Raw genomic sequence first — 21,659 nt, forward strand, 5'->3', positions numbered from 1 at the left:
AATCAGATTTTAATGGAGTATTGAACTTCATAAATGCATTATTTGTATAATCCTCTACAAATATCATTGTGATATTTGTATTTTCTTTTAGCCTAGAAACAAAGGTAAAAAAATTTTAGAAAGTTATTAAACACCCTTATTAATAAATAATAAACTGATGATTCGATGGTGTGTTTGAAAAATAATATTGGAAACATAGGTAGGTACCAAAAGGTTGGATTGGACACACACATAAGGTTACATAGAACAGTTTGGTAAAACGCAGCTAAATTTCTATATAAATATGTTCAGATTTAATTGTAATTTTAATAATATAGGTCTCTTGATATACATCAATAGAATACATTAAATAAAAACCCCAATTTTGACCACCGTCCATAGCTTTAAACTTGCCCTCACAGTTGTACACTTAATAAACCCTTATAAAAAAAAAATATTATTAACGCATTTATAAGAAAACATTTACCATACATTTCAAAAAATATTAGCCTTGGTTATTCTAAAAAGTTATTTTTCATACAAACCAAATCATTTTAGCGGTTTCCCAGCATGATCTGTAGTTATATCATTCTTCTCAAAAATCGTAGTCCAAACTATTCAACCTTTGCAGAATTCCTTAGGCTTTATGGATTTGTTTAATTGTAATATTTTAGTAAAACTGGCATTAGGAAATGGTGGTAACTTCAGTGAAACATTTAACTTGCTTATGTGGAATGATTTTATGTACATATACGAAACTTTCAGTATGAAATTAGGTCATATGTTTCTATCATAAATACGGGTTTTAGTCTACTTTATACGTATCTACTTTCAATTTATTTATTGCATACACAAATAAGATAAATATAGTCTGTTTAGTAGATTTAAGACTTTCGTTAATCATAAGGCACACTTACGTTTAGTATTTTTTTTTCAATTTTGTTAAAAACACCTTGACACTGTATTAATACTTTCAACAAGGATTAAAAACGGTTAATTAAATAAAAAAAACTGGCAAGGGCAATATTTTTCTTAAATTCCAAACGAATGTAGTGAATAATTTTAATACTTTATTCGCAAATAAACAAAAAATTATTTCTCAAAACACAAAATTGTGTTTTGGCTACATCTTTCATGACAATTTATTTAGTTTCAGTCTTAAACACAAAAAACACTTGACTCACAAAACTCTGGAATGAGCTATCAATATTTACGGGAATGCTTAAGTGAGCTCACTCGTAATGCTTCCCCCCTTCCCAAAAAACCGAAAAACCTTCTAACTTACATACATATCCTACTTAACAATTTTAGATATTCAAATATTAACCATATTTTAAATATAGTTCACTCATATTCTTCAACTGGTTTTGATAAATTGTATTTTAAAACCAAAATCTTTAAGTTCCCACATGAATTTAGGTAGCATTCAACTGTACGTTGGATTGATTTAAGTATATATTACAACTCTTACAATTACACAAACAAGTTTGTACTATAATTTCCTGTTAATTTGTCACTACTAAAAAATATGTGTATGAAGTGAAAAAGTTTTAATTTTTAATTAAAAAAAGACAAATATACTTTTTTACTTTTAGAATGAACTTGCATTACATCATGCATATGCTGTTACCGAAAAAAACAATGGCATTGTGTTTTTTTTTATCAACACCAATAATTTGAATCACAGTATTTAAAAAAAAACAGTTGTGAAAATAAGGATTAAAATGTAAAGCGTTTTAATCTTAATCTTGTTGCACCACTTGAATGGTGATATCCATATTATTGAGCCAACACACTAACAAATTAAAATCCGTCAAATTTTTCTGAACATTGATCGATTCATTACAATATCGATTTACTACATATCAATGTTATTGTAGTAAAACACGAAAATTGACACGCTGTTACAGAGTGTCCCGGAACTTTCTACCAATATTTTAGGGAATTGTTCCTGGGTAAGTAATATATCTAAATACCAGATTTAAATTGTCCAGAAGTCTTCAGTTACTCACACAGCCGCCATTTTTTTTTTTTTACTTATTAATTTGTTTATAAAAAACTGTTGAACGTACGAAATTGAAACTTTTCAGAAACATTCATGACAATTTTCATTTATAACAATTTTACAAATTCATAAAACAAAATGGCTGCCATTTACAATTTTGTCTCTCCAACCCCGTTGATTAAAAAAAAAACTATTTTATGGCCACCATTTTGTTTTATGAATTTGGAAAATTGTCATAAGTTTGTTTTAGCTTTGTTTAGTTGTCCTAACTGTTTCCACATAGTTTCAATTTCGTATGTTTAACCTTTTTTTATTAATAAGTTAGAAAACTAAATGGCTGCTGTATGAGTAAATGAGGACTTCTGGACAGTTAAAATATGGTATTTAGATATGTTTCTTACCCAGTAACAATGCCTTAAAATATTGGTAGAGAGTTCCGGAACAACCTATATTTTTATCAAACAGGACTATTTTCTTCGGCTAATTTAGTGGTGATATTTTTAAGCCAGTAAGCCCTACAGCTGATATCCTTAACACAGCTGATTCTGTGTCATCAGGGAGCCAAAAAGCTTCTTTAGTCCCGCAATATATGTTGAAAACTGGCGTTTTGGCTATATTGTCATGACTACGTTTTTCTCAACCATGCAAAAATATTAGTTGGAGTTGAATACATTACTTCGCTCGCTACGCCATAGAAAATAGTCCCGATTGACAAATAACGTCAAATAACGCGTTTATAACGTCATAAAAATGTGCTTAATTTATTATCGAGTTATCCTCTGTTGAATAGTTCACTACTGATCTACCTCTTTATCGATATTTGGGGAGTTTGAAATATAAAAGAATTGCATTATTCAAATATTAGTTATTAAATATTTTTCCGGAGTAATACATGGAATATAAATAACATTAACAGCTGTTGGTTTGAACGAATAATTGATTTATTCCAGAAAAATTGCTACAAAGAACATTTTTTTAAATAACTATTATGTTTCGACAAACATAAGGTAACTTAACTTAAGAATATACAGAAAGCCAAAATTAACAAAAACGTGGTCTTAAATTTGAGTGATAAGAAAAAAAACGAACATTGTGTGATAATTGAGAATGGACCCATTTTCGGTGGTAAATTATAAAAGTAAAAATATTATGAAGGTAAACAATGTAGGAAACCTTTAATTTGTGAAATGTTAGCTTAATGATTATACGAGTATGACGAAAAATATAGTTCCATCACACATGCAAAAATCTTTTTTCGACTCTCGATTAATTTCCGACATTGCTTCTTCTTGACCGTTGAACTGGGGAATTTGAGCCGAAAAGAGTCATTTTAGGTGCCACTGGCGAACTAAATTATTATTTGATTTATTATTTATTTACATTGCTATTATTTTCAATTATTTTATTTGTAATAATAACTGTTATTCCAAAAACATACTCACCTGAAATAGAATCGTCATAACATTAACGCATAAGAAAATATCATATTATTGTTTGTATGTAAAACCAAAACCACAGCCTTACCAGTATAGAAGAAACGAACTTTTTATTAAGACTGTACATAAATTAATAAGTTAAAAATTCCGACGTTTTTTGTGACCACTCCCCATGAAATAACCGTTTTTCTATAATTATTCTTTAAGACATACTACATAAATTAAGAAGGTGTTGAAATTTCGACATATGTACCGCAGTGAACACGCCTAACGAAAACTGATTTGATGATTTTTCCTCAGTGTCATAATACTGTACTGTCATTACTTAATGTAAAAATATTATTTTTTATTTCCTTTTAATAACGTATATGGATTAATCTCAAATCAAAACATTTGCATATACTACCAATATATGTAACGCAATTCTTAATTGATACCTATTTTCAATGTATTAATGTACTACGCAACATTTTAAACCAATGTTTACGATATTTTCATATGGATGGCGAACGGGAAAACGACGACTCAAAACAACCGTTCAACAATAACCTAATTCATTACTCAACTAACTGTTGTCGTAGGAAAATTACATTAATTATCGTCGCTAAACGTTTTTACAGCTCAATAAACTTTATGATCAAACGTATTTTATAAACTAGTGTATAAAAGAAAGAATAGATCAGTAAAAACCTATGATTTCATTCAGTATAGGCAATACTCAATATTTTACCATGCCATGTTCGAGTGTACAATGCGTTATGATACACTCGATTTCGAGCAATGGCAAAACCAAGGAATATTCTGAATCGTTTTATGCTCTCAATGCTCAAATGTGTTAAAAAAAAAACCCTTGTTTTATCAACAATGCTTTAATAAAATTGCGATTTTCTGCTATCTAAACACTTTTAGAGGAATAAATGCTGTATATACAGAATAAAATTAATTACCTATCTATTATATTTTAGTGTTATAAAATATATAAAAAATAATTACTCTATAGCCTCACAGCTGTTCAGTAGATTCCTCATCCTAATGGATCAGCTGATAACAATTTTATTGGTAGATTCTTCCGGTGCACTGTAGGGGTCGTGTTTTGTTTACAACTTGTTTCCTGTCATTTTAGTCATTACCTTGTTTAACCAAATAAAACGATCCATTCATAAACAATAACTCGTCCCCTAGTTAACAAACAGTAAAGCACAAATCATGAAATCAATCCTATAATAACATAAACACAATTCTGTCGATACTAGCGATCAGTGTCACCAATATGACTTAGACAAGAAAAGCTAGCTTCAAAATTTAAAATGGGATGTGAAGTTTACTTGTGTTGGTTAGTCCATATCCTTACACTCATAGCACTACTGTGTATAGTTACTGCTACTCCATGCACTCTACTTTAATACTCTTTACTGGGTATCAATATTGCTTTACAATTTTCTTTTAAATCTCTATACACTTGTTACACTTTTATTTAAATTTTATATGTTTTCGACTCTCTTTTATGCATAATATTTTATTACATTCCTTAACGAATAACTAGTGTTATAGCTATTTTAACTCTAAGCCTTGTTAAATATGATGTCTTTGCATACTAGAATTTTCATTGTTGAAAACTCTTTGTTGATTTTGGTTATAGTAAACTGAGTTACTAAAATAGAGTAGGAATTTAAATTGTGCAGCACCAAACGTTTATAATGCATAAATATGAGAATTTTCCTCTTTAATGTTTATGACGAAAATAATTAATAAAATAGTTGATTACCAAGTTTTAGGTCCATACAATTGCAACATATATTACAAATAACAGTTATATTCAGGAGGTTTTAACCTCATTTATTTACTTAAGTAAGATAATTTTAATGGAATAAAAAATGTGATTGTTCAAAGTAGGATCTTAACTTTGAGTAGGTCATGAACTACTGTTAAAAACACAAGTATTTTATAAAAAATATATGGTTATATTTAAAGTCCAATACTTTAAATGTTGAATAGTTCGAATCGATAGTTGAACTCATAATAACATTGTAAAAAATGTACGCTATAGATAAGATATTGTTAACATTTTTGGTCAGTTATGATTTGTCAGCCTTCATTTTGTCATGCCAACTAGTAATGCAAAATAAAATTAGAATGGTTTTGCTTAGAATTTTAAATCAATCAATACTTTTTTTTATTTAAACAGTAAAATCATAATTTACCAACTATTATAAACAACAACAAGAGACTAATACGCAAATTGCGCATTTAAATAGAGTTTACAAAACAAAAAACCCTTTAATGCAATACCATTTATTTATCATCCAAAGATTAATTTTGTTTTATTACATAAATCATACCAACTGTCAATAAAATAAAGTCGTTGATTGTAGATATACACCATAATGAGTGATTTACCTACCTTAATCAAGTCTTAAATATCACTAAAAGTAACCTAGGCTATTTAAAATTAATTTTCATACACTTTTTCTTATTTTGTTTACTTGACTGAATTAAAATTCACATTTAAAAGCGTTTTAAAGAAAGTTCATAAGCGTCAATGGATTTTTGAAAGTGAACTACTTTATAAAATGAAATAAAAAGCTAGGGGGTGAAGCACTAAAATAAATTACCTTTTTAATTGCCATTCATCGCTTTGCTAGATCCTAAGTTTTAAAATGACACAAAAATTGTGAAAATCGGTTGTCCATAAAAGGGTTGTAACAGAGGAAACCCTTATTGTAGTAAGTATATACAGGTCGTTTTTTTTTTAAACTTGCATCTTTATTTATGTAAAAACCGCAATAGATAGAAATATGCAGTTTGCGGGAATCATCTATTGACGTAGGGGGCCCAATTTTTTTTTTTATTCAACGTTACATTCACGCCCCCCCCCTTCACCCCTCTGCCACCAACTTAATTTTTTTAAATATCAAGGTACCCCTTGTGACATATCAAATGAAAGAGCATGTAAGAAGAAAATGTTTGGTGAAAAAAATTTAAAATTGGCTCATGAATTTGTGAGATAATCCCCCCCCCTTTTTCCCTACCCATAACTTTTTTTTATAGCAAGGTACCCCTTGTGACATATCAAATGAAAACTAAATTTCGCCAAACATTTTCTTTTTTCGTGCTCTTTCATTTGATATGCCAATAGGGGTACCTTGCTATTAAAAAAATTAAGTTGCGAGGAGGGAGGGGGGGGGAATATCTCACAAATTTATGAACCGATTTTCAATTTTTTTCATCAAACATTTTCTTTTTTATGCTCTTTAATTTGATATGTCACAAGGGGTACCTTGCTATTTAACAAAATTAAGTTAGGTGCAGGGGGGAAGGGGGGAAATGTGAATTTAACATTGAATTAAAAAGCATTGGGCCCCCTACGTCAATAGATGATTCCCGCAAACTGCATATTTCTATCTATTGCGGTTTTTACATAAAGATGCAAGTTTTTAAAAAAAACACCCTGTAGATAGATTACCTCAATTATTTTAAAATTATTGTCAGGTTAAGCAGACAGGAGCTTCATTAAATCAATTTCAATAACTTTTTAACAATTTAATAATTAAGATCAATAATGTTGTTTTAAATCCATTAACATTTTGCATGTAAATTAATTAATTAACGCTGCCTAACCAACACGTAAATTAAAACTGTTATTTTTTACCACATTGTGCATTATACGCCAATTAAGCAATTATACGCCAATTTCATAGGGAATAAGCCATTGTCGTAGCTCTCGTGGTAAGATCTAGACCCGGGACCGATTCACTCCTTCGTTTCAATGCCCCAGAGCCGGAAACACAGTTCGTTCATATGTATATATTTATTTATTTTATGTGTCCTTCTACTGCACTTGTTTCATTCAATACTTGTATTGAAGTAACTAAACTAATTTAACCAATTCCGAACATAGACAGTTATTACTTACTAAAATCGATTATTAGTAAAATATTCTTTACAAAAGTTTGTATTTTGTTTAAATAATGCATACCTACTATAATACATTTTTACCGAAAAGCCTCTCCTGTACAATCTAACGGTTCATCAAGATTGGATGCCAAAAACCTTCAACATTCAAATTGAATATACATTACTATAGTTTACACATAAATGTCTGTAAGTGCAAAGAGTATATTTATAACCTAAAATCTAACTAAACCTAAATCTAAGATTTATAACACATGATTTACGAACATGTAAAGGTCAACAATGTTAACAAACTAGCAAATCATGTGTATGGAATTCTCCACTTTTATTTATTTGTTTCCAATTTTGAGAGGACGAAAATATTTCTTCGACTGCAGCATTTTGAGACCGAAAGATCTTTTACTGCTCTTCCGAATCGGGGTCTACCTTATTTACACTGCGTTACAAAATTTGACTCAATTTTTCCATAATTGTCTTTAACATAAACTAGTGTTGAGTTAAGTTGGTTGGATGGAATTACTACTTCAAAGCATGTTTTGTGTTATAACGATTGTTCTATGTAGGGAAGAACCTATTACCGTAGGTCTCATGGTGAGACGTGGATTCGGGAACGATCTTCTTTTTAGGTCCCCATAGGCCAAAACACCATCCGTTCAAATTCGTATATGTAAGGTTGTCCGTTAGCACGATAAATCAAGTAAAAGTTATCAGATTTTTATGAAATTCAGTATTTACGTGAAAGGCCTACATTTATTCTAACGAACTGGTATGCTCGGACTATGGAAAAGAAGTTCAATGGAGTAAAAATATTTTTTTTATCATCTTTGACCCTAAAAATATATAATATTGCAAATTCTTTTTATGGCCAATTCGCATAAGAAAAATAAATGATTCAGTATATTGAAGCGTTGTTAAGCACTTAAATTTTAAGGAGAAATTTCAAAAAAAAACTGTAAATTTCAAATTATGTGTTATGACTGCTGTTGTTTGCTTGTTTATGAACATATTTTTATCAAACTTAAAAATATATTTATTTCTGACTAAACTGTTGACATTTCACTAAAAATCCACTTAATTACCTTCCCTGTAGCAGAAAACCTGAGTACTCGTTACACTTATGTAATTTAAATAGTAATTAAATATGGCATTTTTAAAGATATGTTAGTGAAAATCCAATCAGGCAAATACAATTTCGTTTAGTCTGCAGGTTTGCTGTGGTGGAGGTAGATTGGTACCGTAGTTGGTAAATATCGGAATTGTTTGTGTACACATAATAGCAAACAATTAAGAGCGTATATTAAAGGAAATATTAAAATGTTATTCTTCGTGGAATAAAGCATCAAAATGAAGTTTTTTTTTAGCAAAAGAGGTAAAAATTTAGTTCAATAACGCCCTCGATGAAGAAAGCAATTGTAAAATACCGATTTCATACATACGCTATTTTTAATCATAAACAACTTATATTACACTACAGCATAGTGTTGGTACTTCAAGATTCAAGATATTTTATTCCAACATATTTTTTACAAAACAATGTTACAAATACAAAATATTACAATGTATTTCTAAATTAACATTAAAATTTAATTTTAGAACTAAAACTAAATTAAATCATTTACTATAACAAAAGAAAAATACAATTCAAACAAATAAGAAAAAATATGTGGTTTATCAGCTTTTTGTCAACAAGTAAAAGAGAAAATAGTACCAATTATAGGTCACAATTATTCTCGTTGAGTATAACACTCGTTACAGCTTATAGGTGATGTCTACTTTAGTATACACTTTAGTCGATTTATAATCTGTGCCACCAACTCCGAAAATACCCCCGCCTCAGCAAACCTACTACGCGAATTTCACTTGTCTAGTTGGATTTTTCACTAAAATATTTCGTTAATACTGTCAGATTTATTCTATATTGAAATAACATGAAGTGTTGTGAATACTTTGATTTGCTGCTACCGGGAAGGTGATAAAGTTGGTTTTTATTTAAATGGATTACCATATAAAGAAACAAATAGTTTACATAAGGTTGAAATAGTTTGTTTATGTTTGATTAACACACTAAACAAGAAAACTGGAAAAGTGTATCAATTTTTATCCTCCGTAAAAATAACAATGTAATGTAAAATTCACGGTTTTTTATACAATTTTTCTCTGCAACTATTAGTCGCACAACAACGCCTCAGTGTACTAAATTATTATTAGTTTCTCAAGGGCCTATAAAATGGTTCAGAAATGAATTGCAACATTTTATGTTTTTTTGTCAAGAATGAGAAAAATCAATTTTCACCCTTAAAAATCCCTTTCCCATAATTCCGTTCATGGTGGTTTTCGAACACGTTCAAAAAACCAAATGAAGTTATTAAGAGCATTGTCAGTAGACTATAGATAGCATTTTAGTTACTTGGAAATCCGCACGGCGGAAAGAGATGCAGGTTTAGTTAAAAGAAGAACATTAAAGAAAACTGTGTTCTTGAATTTCAGTAGTTGTAGCAAAATTCATAAAGTTCTTTAACTCGATAGGGGGGGGGTTTATGGGGTAAAATAGGGTTTTCTCATTTTTGACCCTCAATACAAAAAACTTCCCAATTTTTCCCCAACCCATTTCGAGGAACTTAAAACACAAATAATTTAGTAAATGGAAGTGTTGTTGTACGGTACCCTTATAAGTTAGGGAGAAAATTCAAAAAACTGTAAATTTATAATTCTTATGGCATTTTTTAGGTGAACTTTTGTAGTTTGCATGTATATATTTTGATCATATTTGAAATTTCTTACTTCATAGTAGGCTATCAACGTTTCAATTAAAATCACACCTTTCCTGTTGCAACAAACCTAAGTATCAATCAAATTAAGTTATTTAAATAAGAAATAAATCAGGCAATTTTAAGGGAATATTCAAGTGTAAATCTAGCCAGGTAAATGGAAGTTCGCTTAGTCTGCAGGCTTGCTTTGGCGAGGGTATATTTTACTCGTTCTAAGACTTTTAGACGTATTGCTTGTGTTCAACTGTCAATCAATCCAAAACATCGTTGAAAAAACAAATTTAAACGTTTATATTACCACCCTAAAATTAGCTCATCACATTGATACATTGCGATTTTAATTACCGGTATCGTATTTTTATGTAACTATTATAACTTTCGTGTTAGTATTACCACCGTTTTTTACAAACTTTATTGAGCAAATATGTATGTGCAATCGAAAAGGTTTGATATTCTGAAAATCTTTTTTTAAGTAACATTTATTTACAGCTTAAGCAGGACAGTTTAACTAAACAGGTAAAACAGTGCGTTAATTTACACGCATACCAGCTTAATACCGGAAAGTGTCGAGTAATTAATTGGTACCTATTTTACAAATGTTTATGAATATAAAATACTATGTAAATATTTTTTAAAATAAATCAATGTTACAACTAATATTAAAATTTACTCAAACTGAGCTTAAATTTTGATAACGGGTCCCGTATTATAAACGTCTACTAGTATTACTAGTAACAGAATAAAGGTTACAAGTAGCAAACTAGAATTTAATAATGTTAGGGTTTAATAACAAAACTATACATATTAATCAAACTAGCTGAATTGTACAAGCAGTACAAAGTGTTCAATTATTAGTCAACTGATTCATATATCAATTATTATTGTAAACAATCATGCCAATCAAGAAAGGAATATGAAATAATTCATTGAAATTAACAAAATTCAAATTAAGTTTAAAATTCAAATAGAGAAGAGCAAACTAGAGTGTAGAAAACTGGAGTAGGTTCCTGGTAACAGTCACCGCAGATTTTTTTGCTCAACTAATATAAAGATGGTTCATCAGGAGTAATGTAACCACCTAAAAAAGCCATTGGTTGTTGTCTAAGGCCTTTTCGCACCTGCGTACTGGACGTACTGTACGTTTGGTACGTTTTTTATTCAACAAATCGCTGCCCATGTTATCATATGAGCTCGTTCACACCGCGCGTACAGAACGTACTGTACGTCCAGTACGTACGCGATGGTTTTGTGTGAATCTCTCGGAGAGCGATTTTTCTAAAACGTACGTGGCGTACGTGGGCTTTCGCATGCGCAGTGAACACTTCAAAACCACGTGCTCAGCCAGTGTTACTTGTCTGACTGCAAACGAACAAGTGTACGTTTTGGAAGTTTCTGTGCGGTGTGAAAGGACCACGTACAGTACGTACTGTACGTACAGTACGTCCAGTACGCCGGTGTGAAAAGGCCTTTAATTCGTAGTCTCTTGGTGTTTTTGGTTTTTTGTAAACAACAGTAGGTGTCTTTAAAATAACTGTACGGATTTAATTTGTCAATTTGTTCAAAAATGATTTGTTCACAAACTCTTATTTCTTGCGTGTTCTTAAATTGAGTTTTTTTTTTATTTTGAAAAAAAAATATTACACAAAAATGTGAATTTATCTCAAGTTTAAATCCTTGAAAATTGCTTTCTACACTTTCCATCACACGTTAAAAGACTAAACATCAAACAAAACCCAAATTGGTCAGGATGAAATAAAAGGCTATCCAGCATTGCAAACATAATTTTTTTTCTGTTTGATTTAACTTCTATCACTTAATTAATTAAGTACCCAAATGCATAGTTAAATAAAAAAGTACAAGTTCAAAAACGTTTGTAGTTGCAGTATTGGGGTTTATTAGTAAAATGTCAAAAAATACATAGTAAATATTATGAAACGAAATACGAAGAATTATGAAAATGTACTGATATGATTTGCTACTTAAAATTATAGCTTACATGGAACAAAATATCCAGTTTAGAAAAAGAACAAGACTAATATTAATTATTATTTTATATTGTGCTATGGAAACTTTTCCGTAAACTACTACTAGTGGAATGTGGTTAGGTTAAGTTAGGTTTTTATATCTCTATACTAAACTCTATACTAACCTAACCTAATTTTAATTCACTACCACTCATATTGCTAAATAGGCTATTGCCATAGATAAAACATCTATGCTATTGCTTTAAAGTTTAGTGGTAATGAATTAGCGGAAAAGGTCCCTGTTATGAAACAGGCCCCCGATGGGATACAAATAATACTTTTTGGATGACTTGTAAATAACAAAACTGAAAGGGTCTTGAAAACATTTTACGCTTTGTTTGCAATGTATTTAATAAGCCTGGCTTGTTTAGAAATAGAATATCCATTTTATTCCATTATACTATGACAAAATTGGTACCATTTCAAAAACGTAAAACCTGGTATTACCTGTCAAAGTTTTCCATTTTTATAGCGGTAACTTATACATTGATTAGTTTATTATTATTTATCGTAAGAATTAAAATAGGAAAGTAAACAATAAAGCTATAAAATGTAGGCTAACTACATTTTTTTATAATTATCATTCGCGTTATTTGGTTTAACCATTGACAATTGGATACTGAAGGTTGTATTAATAGTCAAAGGTTTAACACACTGTACAAGAAATATTTTTTTGGTTGTAGAATCTTTAAAACTTATAAATATAGCTATAAACTAAAATTATTTCGTTATCTTACAGCAATACTTGTCGTTACTTTTGTTTGGTTAAATTGTTTTTGTGGCTTTGAGGAAACCATTTTGATCCTAAAGGATTATAAAAATACTTTTGATTCACCTTCACTTTGGCCTCTTTGTACACATGTAAGACCATATTAGTATGTAAAGACAATATTAGCATATGGTCTTTTGGATTGTCAGTCGTGGTCAATATTAAAAGTGTATCTCGCTTATTGAACACTCAAAACTCTCTATATCCATTTGAATCCACAAAATATGAATCTCTAAAGAAATATTTCATAGTTTTATGTGTGAGATTACACGTTAGTTTAGGAATTAATCATTTAATATGCTAGTCTATATAAGGATTCTCAATACAATTAATTATATTGATTGATAATGTCGTGATGGATGTTAGGCCAACCTGATAGGGCTACCAAATCATATTAAATATTCGGTTTTGGAGTATGCTTTATTGAATTTGCTTTATTAATAAAATGAAAAAAAAAATAAAATCCCCGTCTTCAATGTAGACAATAAATATAATAAACATTAAATTTCACACTTTTTAATTTTAAGCCAAATTCAGGCTACTTTTCAAGAAATGCATAACAGTTGATTGTAGGAAATTTTATTCCCTTTCGGAATATTACCTTCCACTTTGGTCGATTTCCTCACCATTTAAAAGTTATTTGCAAAAACAAGTGACCTCCAAATTTCTAGTGGTAAAAAAAGTTGGAGATTACTTTTTAACTTTGTACAATTAAATCTACAGTTCTGCTGGATCGATTTTGTTAAATAATGTGTCTTTGGAAGGCATAAACTCTTTGAGTTGCTTTGTCGTTTGATGTGTATTTTATAGCGGTAAGTTTAATAGTATAAAAGTTATAAAGCGTTAAAACTGGGTCATTCAATTTGAATCACCCTGTATAATGTCATATTAGATGTTTTGTCAACTTGATGAAGTTTTCAAATCATAATAAATATTGGGGTTTTAGAACTTGCTTTATGGAATCATGTTTTAGGATAATGGACTTTACTTCATAAATTTGAAGTTACAGAGTCTTTGCATAGATAACTTTATAATAAATTTCCCTCCTCGGAAATTTGGTTAGAATTTTAACAAATATTCTACTGTCAACAATACTACACAATATTTTTTTAAATTTAGAATTCCTGATGGGTCAGAATTGCCTAGTGTTAAAAAAAAACTAAAAAAGGCTTTAGAATACGAAGGTCTGTATAGAATACTAGAGTATGTATTACATATATATACATATATATATATATACTGTAAAAGCCGTTTAGTAACTAATACCATAGATTAAACATAGTATGTTTAATCTATGCTAATACAGAGCAAGCATACACGTATATAAAATAGCATTACTGTATTTTTTTGTTTTTTTATTGAGACAAATTGAAATGTAGGCCACGTTAAAAACTCCTAGACCTCTATTTTTACAAACTTCCCATATAGAGAGGGAATAAGCTATTGCCAAAGGTCCCATGTACGACTTCGATCCGGGACCGATTTACTTTAACGTCCCCAAAAGGCAAAAAACTGAAGGGCAAACAACACGGTGACACTCAACATAGACTTATCGATAGCATGAAAACTCGAGCCAAAATGATCCGATTTTGTTTACATTTAATTTGTATGAACGTGTAAACCTATATTTATTCGAAAAAGTTCGTGAACCACAGCATCATCGAACTTTGGGAACAGTGTTTTATGAGGTAAACATGTTTTCTCATTTTTATTCTTATAATATATAATTTTGTAATTTATTACCAAACCATTCCATAGAGCTTTACAAAACAAATAATTAAGTAGGTCTATATTGAAGCGTTGTTATGTGCTTGAAGCTATGGATTAAATTCCAAACAACTATAAATTAATTCTTATTTTATTCTAAAGATAATAAGCAAACCGTTGTAGTTTGCTTGATTTTGAACATTTGATCAAATTTGGAAAATATTTTTATACACATAGCTCTTACGTTTCACTTTTAAATCCTTGATTGCCTTCTCTATAGCAGCAAACCTAGGTTGAGCTAAAGTTATTTAAATGGAGAATATATCTGAAATGTTTAAGGAGATATTTTAGTAAAAATCTTATCATACAAATGGAAATTCGCGTAGTCTGCAGGTTTGCTGAGATGGGGCATAGTTAAATTTCCTTGTTCTGTTTTTTCTAAGGTAGCATGGGATTTAGGATTCATATACTGTACATGGTTTTTCAAACTAATAAAAACCTGTTTCCCCTTGAACAAATAAATATTAATCCAGAAACTATTATAATTTAGTATGTAAAGTTTAACCTGTATGAAATGGAAGAGTCGTATATATTAAATGAGGTCAAGAATGGTGAAATTCGACATTTAAGACAACCTTTAAAACGTTTTATATCTCCACACCATGTTGCGTTGTCCTTCAGCCCCAGGCTATCTACATACACTCTTCTTTGGTCTTCTAAAGCCCTGCTAATTTTTCTCCACTACTTATGATTTCCTGATATATCATTGGACATTAATCGAATTTATTTACTGGTTTATCTGAATGCATAAATGATGATTTCCACTATAAGGGAGTTTTACTATAGTGTATTCAATTTGAAAATGTATTGTTGGTAAAAATGTTAACGGTACAATAGACAGCTTTAAATGAAAGTTAAATAAACAAATTTTGTTAGAATGTTCATGGTTTACTTAAGCATTGCTGTTATTAACCAAACTACATTTGAATAATATAATTTCATCTTCTACATGACATTTTGTTAATCTAAAAATGATAATATGCTTCTATGTATTTGTCCGTTCCTCTTTCCAAAAACTGTCCCCCCAAAAGACTACTCAATTTGCATAATCTTTATATTGATTGAATATCATCTTTAAACTCTAAACCAAAGAAAGCTATTGGTGTGCAACTCGTCAAAAAACTACAACCAGTCAAAAAAACTTTTAAAAAGTGTTGAAAGTTATATATTTTTTTATGTACTGCTGGAATTAGCATCGTACGAAAATGTACATAATTGGAACTATATTTTATGGAAATAACCTATTATTTAAGACAGGTGATCTGTATGGGGTTTTCCCTTTAAAAGCTTACTAAACTAGTGTAGGTCTTAAACGTTATTTTATAGGTAAGTTCTAAAAGTTGTATAATGTTATTCAAGATAACTCAAGTATTTTCTAAATACTATTTACTAGAGTTTGGACCGTTCCCTTTCAAAGCGTAAACAATTCCATTGGAGTAGAAAACACTTAAACAACAATACAGTACATACAATGTACAATACTGAGAAGTGTTTTAAGATTTAACTAATTTTCGTCGATGCTCTTGCTTTTCCAATCCGTTGTAAATAATATGTCTTCAATGTATATGTTAAATTGTAATTTTTAGATGTACAGTATTCGCTACCAATTTAATTTGGAGAGAAACTTAAATGATACAAATTAGTAAATTTATTATAAACGAATTGACAATCTAGAACCCGATAAAACAAAATGAAATAAATGTTAACCCTTTTTCCATTAGAAGTGCCAAACTCTGTGTTGTAAATACAGTTTTCCTAAAACTGCATAGAAATTACCTGCATAGCTGTAAACTGTACGCAAAAGAGTTCATTGCCGCTCTAGGGGTGGAATGGATCATTCCCACTCGCTGAATCAGCTGATTTCACAGTAGCATTTCTTAAACCAACCACAGCTGCGGATACGTTAATAATAACCAAATAATACAACCTAAAAAGCAAACATAACCTAAATGACATTTAATATAAATCTATAAAGTTAATCTATGTATTCGTTAAACGTTGATTATGGTGGTAGAAAAATCTTGTGTTTATTACGAGCACAAACAGTTATTGCACTCTTAATTTGTATTAAGATGTAATAGCTATTTGTGTAAATAGCTACTGATATTTAGATTGAAGCCCGAAAGTTGAATCCATTGGTGCTATCTATTCTAAAAGTTGCCCCATTATCCTAGAGCTAATTTGTATTTATAAATTATTATAGTTAAATTGTAAATATACCTTATCTTGTTAAGTATAAGAAACAAGTCAAATAAACTTTTTATTTTTACATAATGTAAAAAGGTTTAGAATATGTATGGCTTGGTAATCTAATTTTCACGCAAGTATAAGTACAAAATGTTGTAATGTTTAAAAGGTTACTATGCAATCAAATCGAGATTATGAAAAAACTAATATTTTACGAAGATTTTTTTTACTAGGTCAATCTCTCGAAATAAAAAAAATGCATTCTCATATTGTTGAATGTAAAATATAATTATTTTCTATTTGAATTGGCCAAATTTTTAAGGGATATTTTATATATTTTGGGAGAGTAATTGTGTATTTACAATATCATAACCAAATATGATTAATATTATATCTTTATTAAAAAAAACCATTTCAAAACTAAATCTTACCAATATTAGGTAAATAGCCAAAGGTCAATTTTTAAGTGTCACATTAAAAACATGACTAGAAACACTGCTAATACAAACATGTCTGCTACATATTTATTTTAGGCTGGACCTGCATAAGAATATTTGAAATTTGTAATATTCATTGCTGAGCTTGTGTTTATTTTTTACTGCAGGAATTGAGGATTATTGGGGTTTATATTATAACTTTAAAATTCGACTTATTTGTATGACTCTTTGGAGGAAGTTCATAAGTATTTTTTGAACAAGAATGTAAATATAAAAATTACACCCAAAATTAGGAAAAATGTTTATTATAGCTAGGCTAGAGCTGTTGATAAAGTAGAATCTTATCTAACAGTGTTATGTTTGTTTAGAAATTAAATAGTTGATCGAATTAGGGTTTTACTTCAATCAATTTTCATCATTCACATTTTTGCCAAAAACTTATGGGTTAACCCATTTTTTGTTTATACTAATATATTATATATCATATAATATATCATTAGATTGGATTAGGATGTACATAAACAAAAGTTAAATATAATTTTCTGTACATGCCTTTTAAGTTTGTACATCAATGAGTGAAAATAGTTGTGAAGGTAATTTCAATTTGTATTTTCAGCAAATGTTTTTTCATTGTTTATTATTATCAGTTGATTGAATTAGGTAAATTAATTTATAGGGTGTAAATCTGTTGCATTCTTAAGCCAAACCTAGCTTAGAAAATCTTTAATTTATAAAATAAATTTAACCTCCTATAACGATTAACTTAATACAATACAATCTTATTGTTGTATACTTCAATCGTGTTTGGTTAAATAATATACAGGGAGAGTTTTAAATGAGTTCTTTCCCCAATTTGTTTACATTTCTTAAGATATCAACCTCACTTAAGGTCACAACCTCACCTTTACATTTAAAAATAGTTTTATGTATCCAATATGGCGGAATCAAGATGGCGGCCAAAAATGTATGCCCAGTCAAAATGAAGTACATACTACTCTACAATGATCTGACGTGGTCCGTAGTTGATATCTTAAGAAATGTAGAAAAAAGTAGTGGGGGAACTCATTTAAAACTCACCCTATGAGTATTGTTTAGCAAACATGGATGAAAACATGAACGTTTGATATGCATATAGTTATTATAGTTAATCTCGCATTCAGAATAACCATTCAATTTCTCAAGATCACAATAGTTCAATTATTTTCGAACTCTTTAGCAATATTCGAAAACTTCCAAACAAATATTTATATATTTACATATCTTGACTTAAATATAATAACTGTTCGATTTTGTGTCAGTAATTTTAATACCATATGCACAAGTATCCATGTGAACTAAATACCACATTAAGTACTCAGTGTTATTTATTTTTACTTATTAAAATATCTATATTTAGAATAACTTATGTTTAGGAATTCGTTAGTTTTCATTTTTAACAATACAAACAATTTAACAATTTCTCACTTTGTAAATAAATTCCGAAATTAAATGTATAGTTTGTTTGTAGTGAAGTCACACATTGAAATAACTTTTAATTTTACATAAACCTAAGTTTTACGTTAAAAACCCCAACATAGGCTAGAATGTAGCTTTAGTATTTTGGAATGCAATGTAATGTGCAACGTATAGCTTTAATTAGCTAATCTAACTTACTAATGTAGAAAATAAGTAGTGAAGAGGTTAACCTAGTGTAAAATACTTCTGTAGGTTTTGTCTTGTCTAACATGCATTAACATGCAGATGGCATGAAAAGCATTGTAGAAAAGGTGCATGGAATTAACTTAGTTAAAGAATGATAAGATGAACAAAATAATAATAGAATACAAGTGTTAGGATCCAGGAAAAAACATAAAAGTCCTACTAGCATTACTTGTATAGGTTTATTTTTATTTCACTAAAATTTGGAAATAATTTTATGAATCATATTAGTCTTAGATAAAGAATTCATAAATCTGGAAAAAATTATAAGTTTGTTTTGAATTTATCACTCTATACTTTAAAAGAAAAACAGAAAATTGTATGAGACGATTTTAACGAAAAATACTTTGGTAACAATACAAAACATATTTGGAGGGCAATATGATGATAGCTTTAATATTTGTAACTGCATAATATCATGAAATATTTCTTACATAGAAGAATTGAGGTAAATTTCTTTGAGTATACTCTACACTTTTTATTGAAAGTGCATTTTGGGTACGTACCAAGCTTTTAAACAGTGTAACTTAAAACAACACAAGTGAATTTCCAGAAATATTGTTGACAATATAATGTTACTGGAGATTATGTTTGGCCTATTTTGAACTGTTATGTGAGCTGTTTTGCAATTATTTGTCAGTGTGCAATGTATTTATTCAAGTCAGTCTGTTTCTTCTACAAGTTGCGTTTCTAGGTGTCTTGTGAACTTCGCTGTCGCAACCCCGAAACGGCAAATGTTTAATACTGTAACTATTTTTATGTGACCTGACTTCCCTTCCTGAGCTACCATAAGTGGTTTAGTTGATTTAGTTGGTGTTGATACATACTTAACCTTATACTACTATGACTATGTCAAATCCCAATGGTTGAAGTGTTACTTCCACCAGATGATGCGCTGCCCTAAATATGTTATATCACTTGGCACTATCTGCTATGAACTAAGAACTGTTCAAAGTGTAACACTTCTGTTTTTTCAATCGTTCCTCCTTTTCAACAGTACTTTGGAACCCTTTCCAACCACTTTATCCTCCTAATGTCTTTCTAGTGATACTACATAAACACCAAAATCTAACCATACGGATTTTTGTGTCGATCCTTTCCACAAACTAAGTGGTCATACATAAATGCACTTAATTCTCACTTGACACATTATGATAAAATCGATCTTAATGAAGTTGATAAAAGCTATTTGAATATTCTGGTGGTACATTTGAAACTATAATCTTAATTTTAATCGTCATCAATGATCGTTTCCATTTTCTATCCTTCATACTAACGTTATTTCCACTTGTATTTCTTATAACTAAAGATTCCCTAATAATTGTCATTGATAATCAATCCTTGTCTCTAGAATTAAGTCAAATAATTGCAGTGTTTACTTTTTATCTTATACCCAAAATCGTCAAATCAAGAACCCAGGCTACAAGATACAAGGGAAACACTGATGATGAAGTTCCTGAAACTAGGCAAAATAAATCAATACTACTAAATATCAAACTTTAATTTCAGAAACTCCTAAATACTCCACCTTAACCGTCTATACTCTCTGTTACTTGTTACAAGCTATACGAGAACACCACAAAACTAGTTACCTTTACTGCTTTACTTATGGATAGTATCCATAAGGGCGGATTGTGATATCATAGTTCCCTAACATATGATAAGTTACAGCTACCTCACCCTCCAGTACACACTTGTTTCCAAGTTACAGCTACCTCACTCTCCAGTTAACACTATTTCCCAAGTTACAGCGACCTCACCCTCCAGTTCACACTATTTCCCAAGTTACAGTGACCTCACCCTCCAGTACACACTACTTCCTAAGTTACAGCGACCTCAGCCTCCAGTACACACTACTTCCTAAGTTACAGCGCCCTCACCCTCCAGTACACACTACTTCCTAAGTTACAGCGCCCTCACCCTCCAGTACACACTACTTCCTAAGTTACAGCGCCCTCACCCTCCAGTACACACTACTTCTCAAGTTACAGCGACCTCACCCTCCACTACATTCTACTTCTCAAGTTACAGCGACCTCACCCTCCAGTACACACTACTTCCCAAGTTACAGCAACCTTAGCCTTCAGCACACACTACTTCCCAAGTTACAGCGACCTCGCCCTCCTCTACATTCTACTTCCCAAGTTACAGCGACCTCAGCCTCCAGCACACACTACTTCTCAAGTTACAGCGACCTCACCCTCCACTACATTCTATTTCTCAAGTTACAGCGACCTCACCCTCCACTACATTCTACTTCCCAAGTTACAGCGACCTTAGCCTCCAGCACACACTACTTCCCAAGTTACAGCGACCTCGCCCTCCTCTACATTCTACTTCCCAAGTTACAGCGACCTCAGCCTCCAGCACACACTACTTCCCAAGTTACAGCGACCTCGCCCTCCTCTACATTCTACTTCCCAAGTTACAGTGACCTCACCCTCCACTACATTCTACTTCCCAAGTTACAGCGACCCCACCCTCCAGTACACACTTGTTAACAGCCGATTGTTGCAGGAGTCATTCTCTTCTCCTCGGCCGTTTACTTCGCAGAGGCGGGTTCCGAGTTGTCCTTCTTCAAGTCGATCCCGGACGCTTTCTGGTGGGCCGTCGTCACCATGACCACGGTCGGATATGGAGACATGAGGTACAGTACTCAGCTGTTTTGTCGTGTTCA

General features: G+C 30.6%; 1 protein-coding gene across 9 annotated transcripts in view; it reads left to right on the top strand.

The window, feature by feature from the left end:
- The window catches only part of LOC128994798 (potassium voltage-gated channel protein Shaker), a 598,708-nt gene that overhangs the window by 555,742 nt on the left and 21,307 nt on the right, over window positions 1-21,659 (top strand). The window contains exon 5 of one of the 9 annotated variants that reach the window (XM_054419580.1): window positions 21,500-21,629. The exons of the other annotated variants lie outside the window; for them this stretch is intronic. Coding sequence (XP_054275555.1) covers window positions 21,500-21,629 — 130 coding nt within the window. The remainder of the gene's footprint in view (window positions 1-21,499; window positions 21,630-21,659) is intronic. 9 annotated transcript variants of the gene reach the window in all.

The sequence above is a fragment of the Macrosteles quadrilineatus genome, unplaced genomic scaffold, assembly GCF_028750875.1.
Source record: "Macrosteles quadrilineatus isolate MER2022 unplaced genomic scaffold, UCM_ALF_1.0 Scaffold_5__1_contigs__length_97177068, whole genome shotgun sequence".
Classification (NCBI taxonomy): domain Eukaryota; kingdom Metazoa; phylum Arthropoda; class Insecta; order Hemiptera; family Cicadellidae; genus Macrosteles; species Macrosteles quadrilineatus.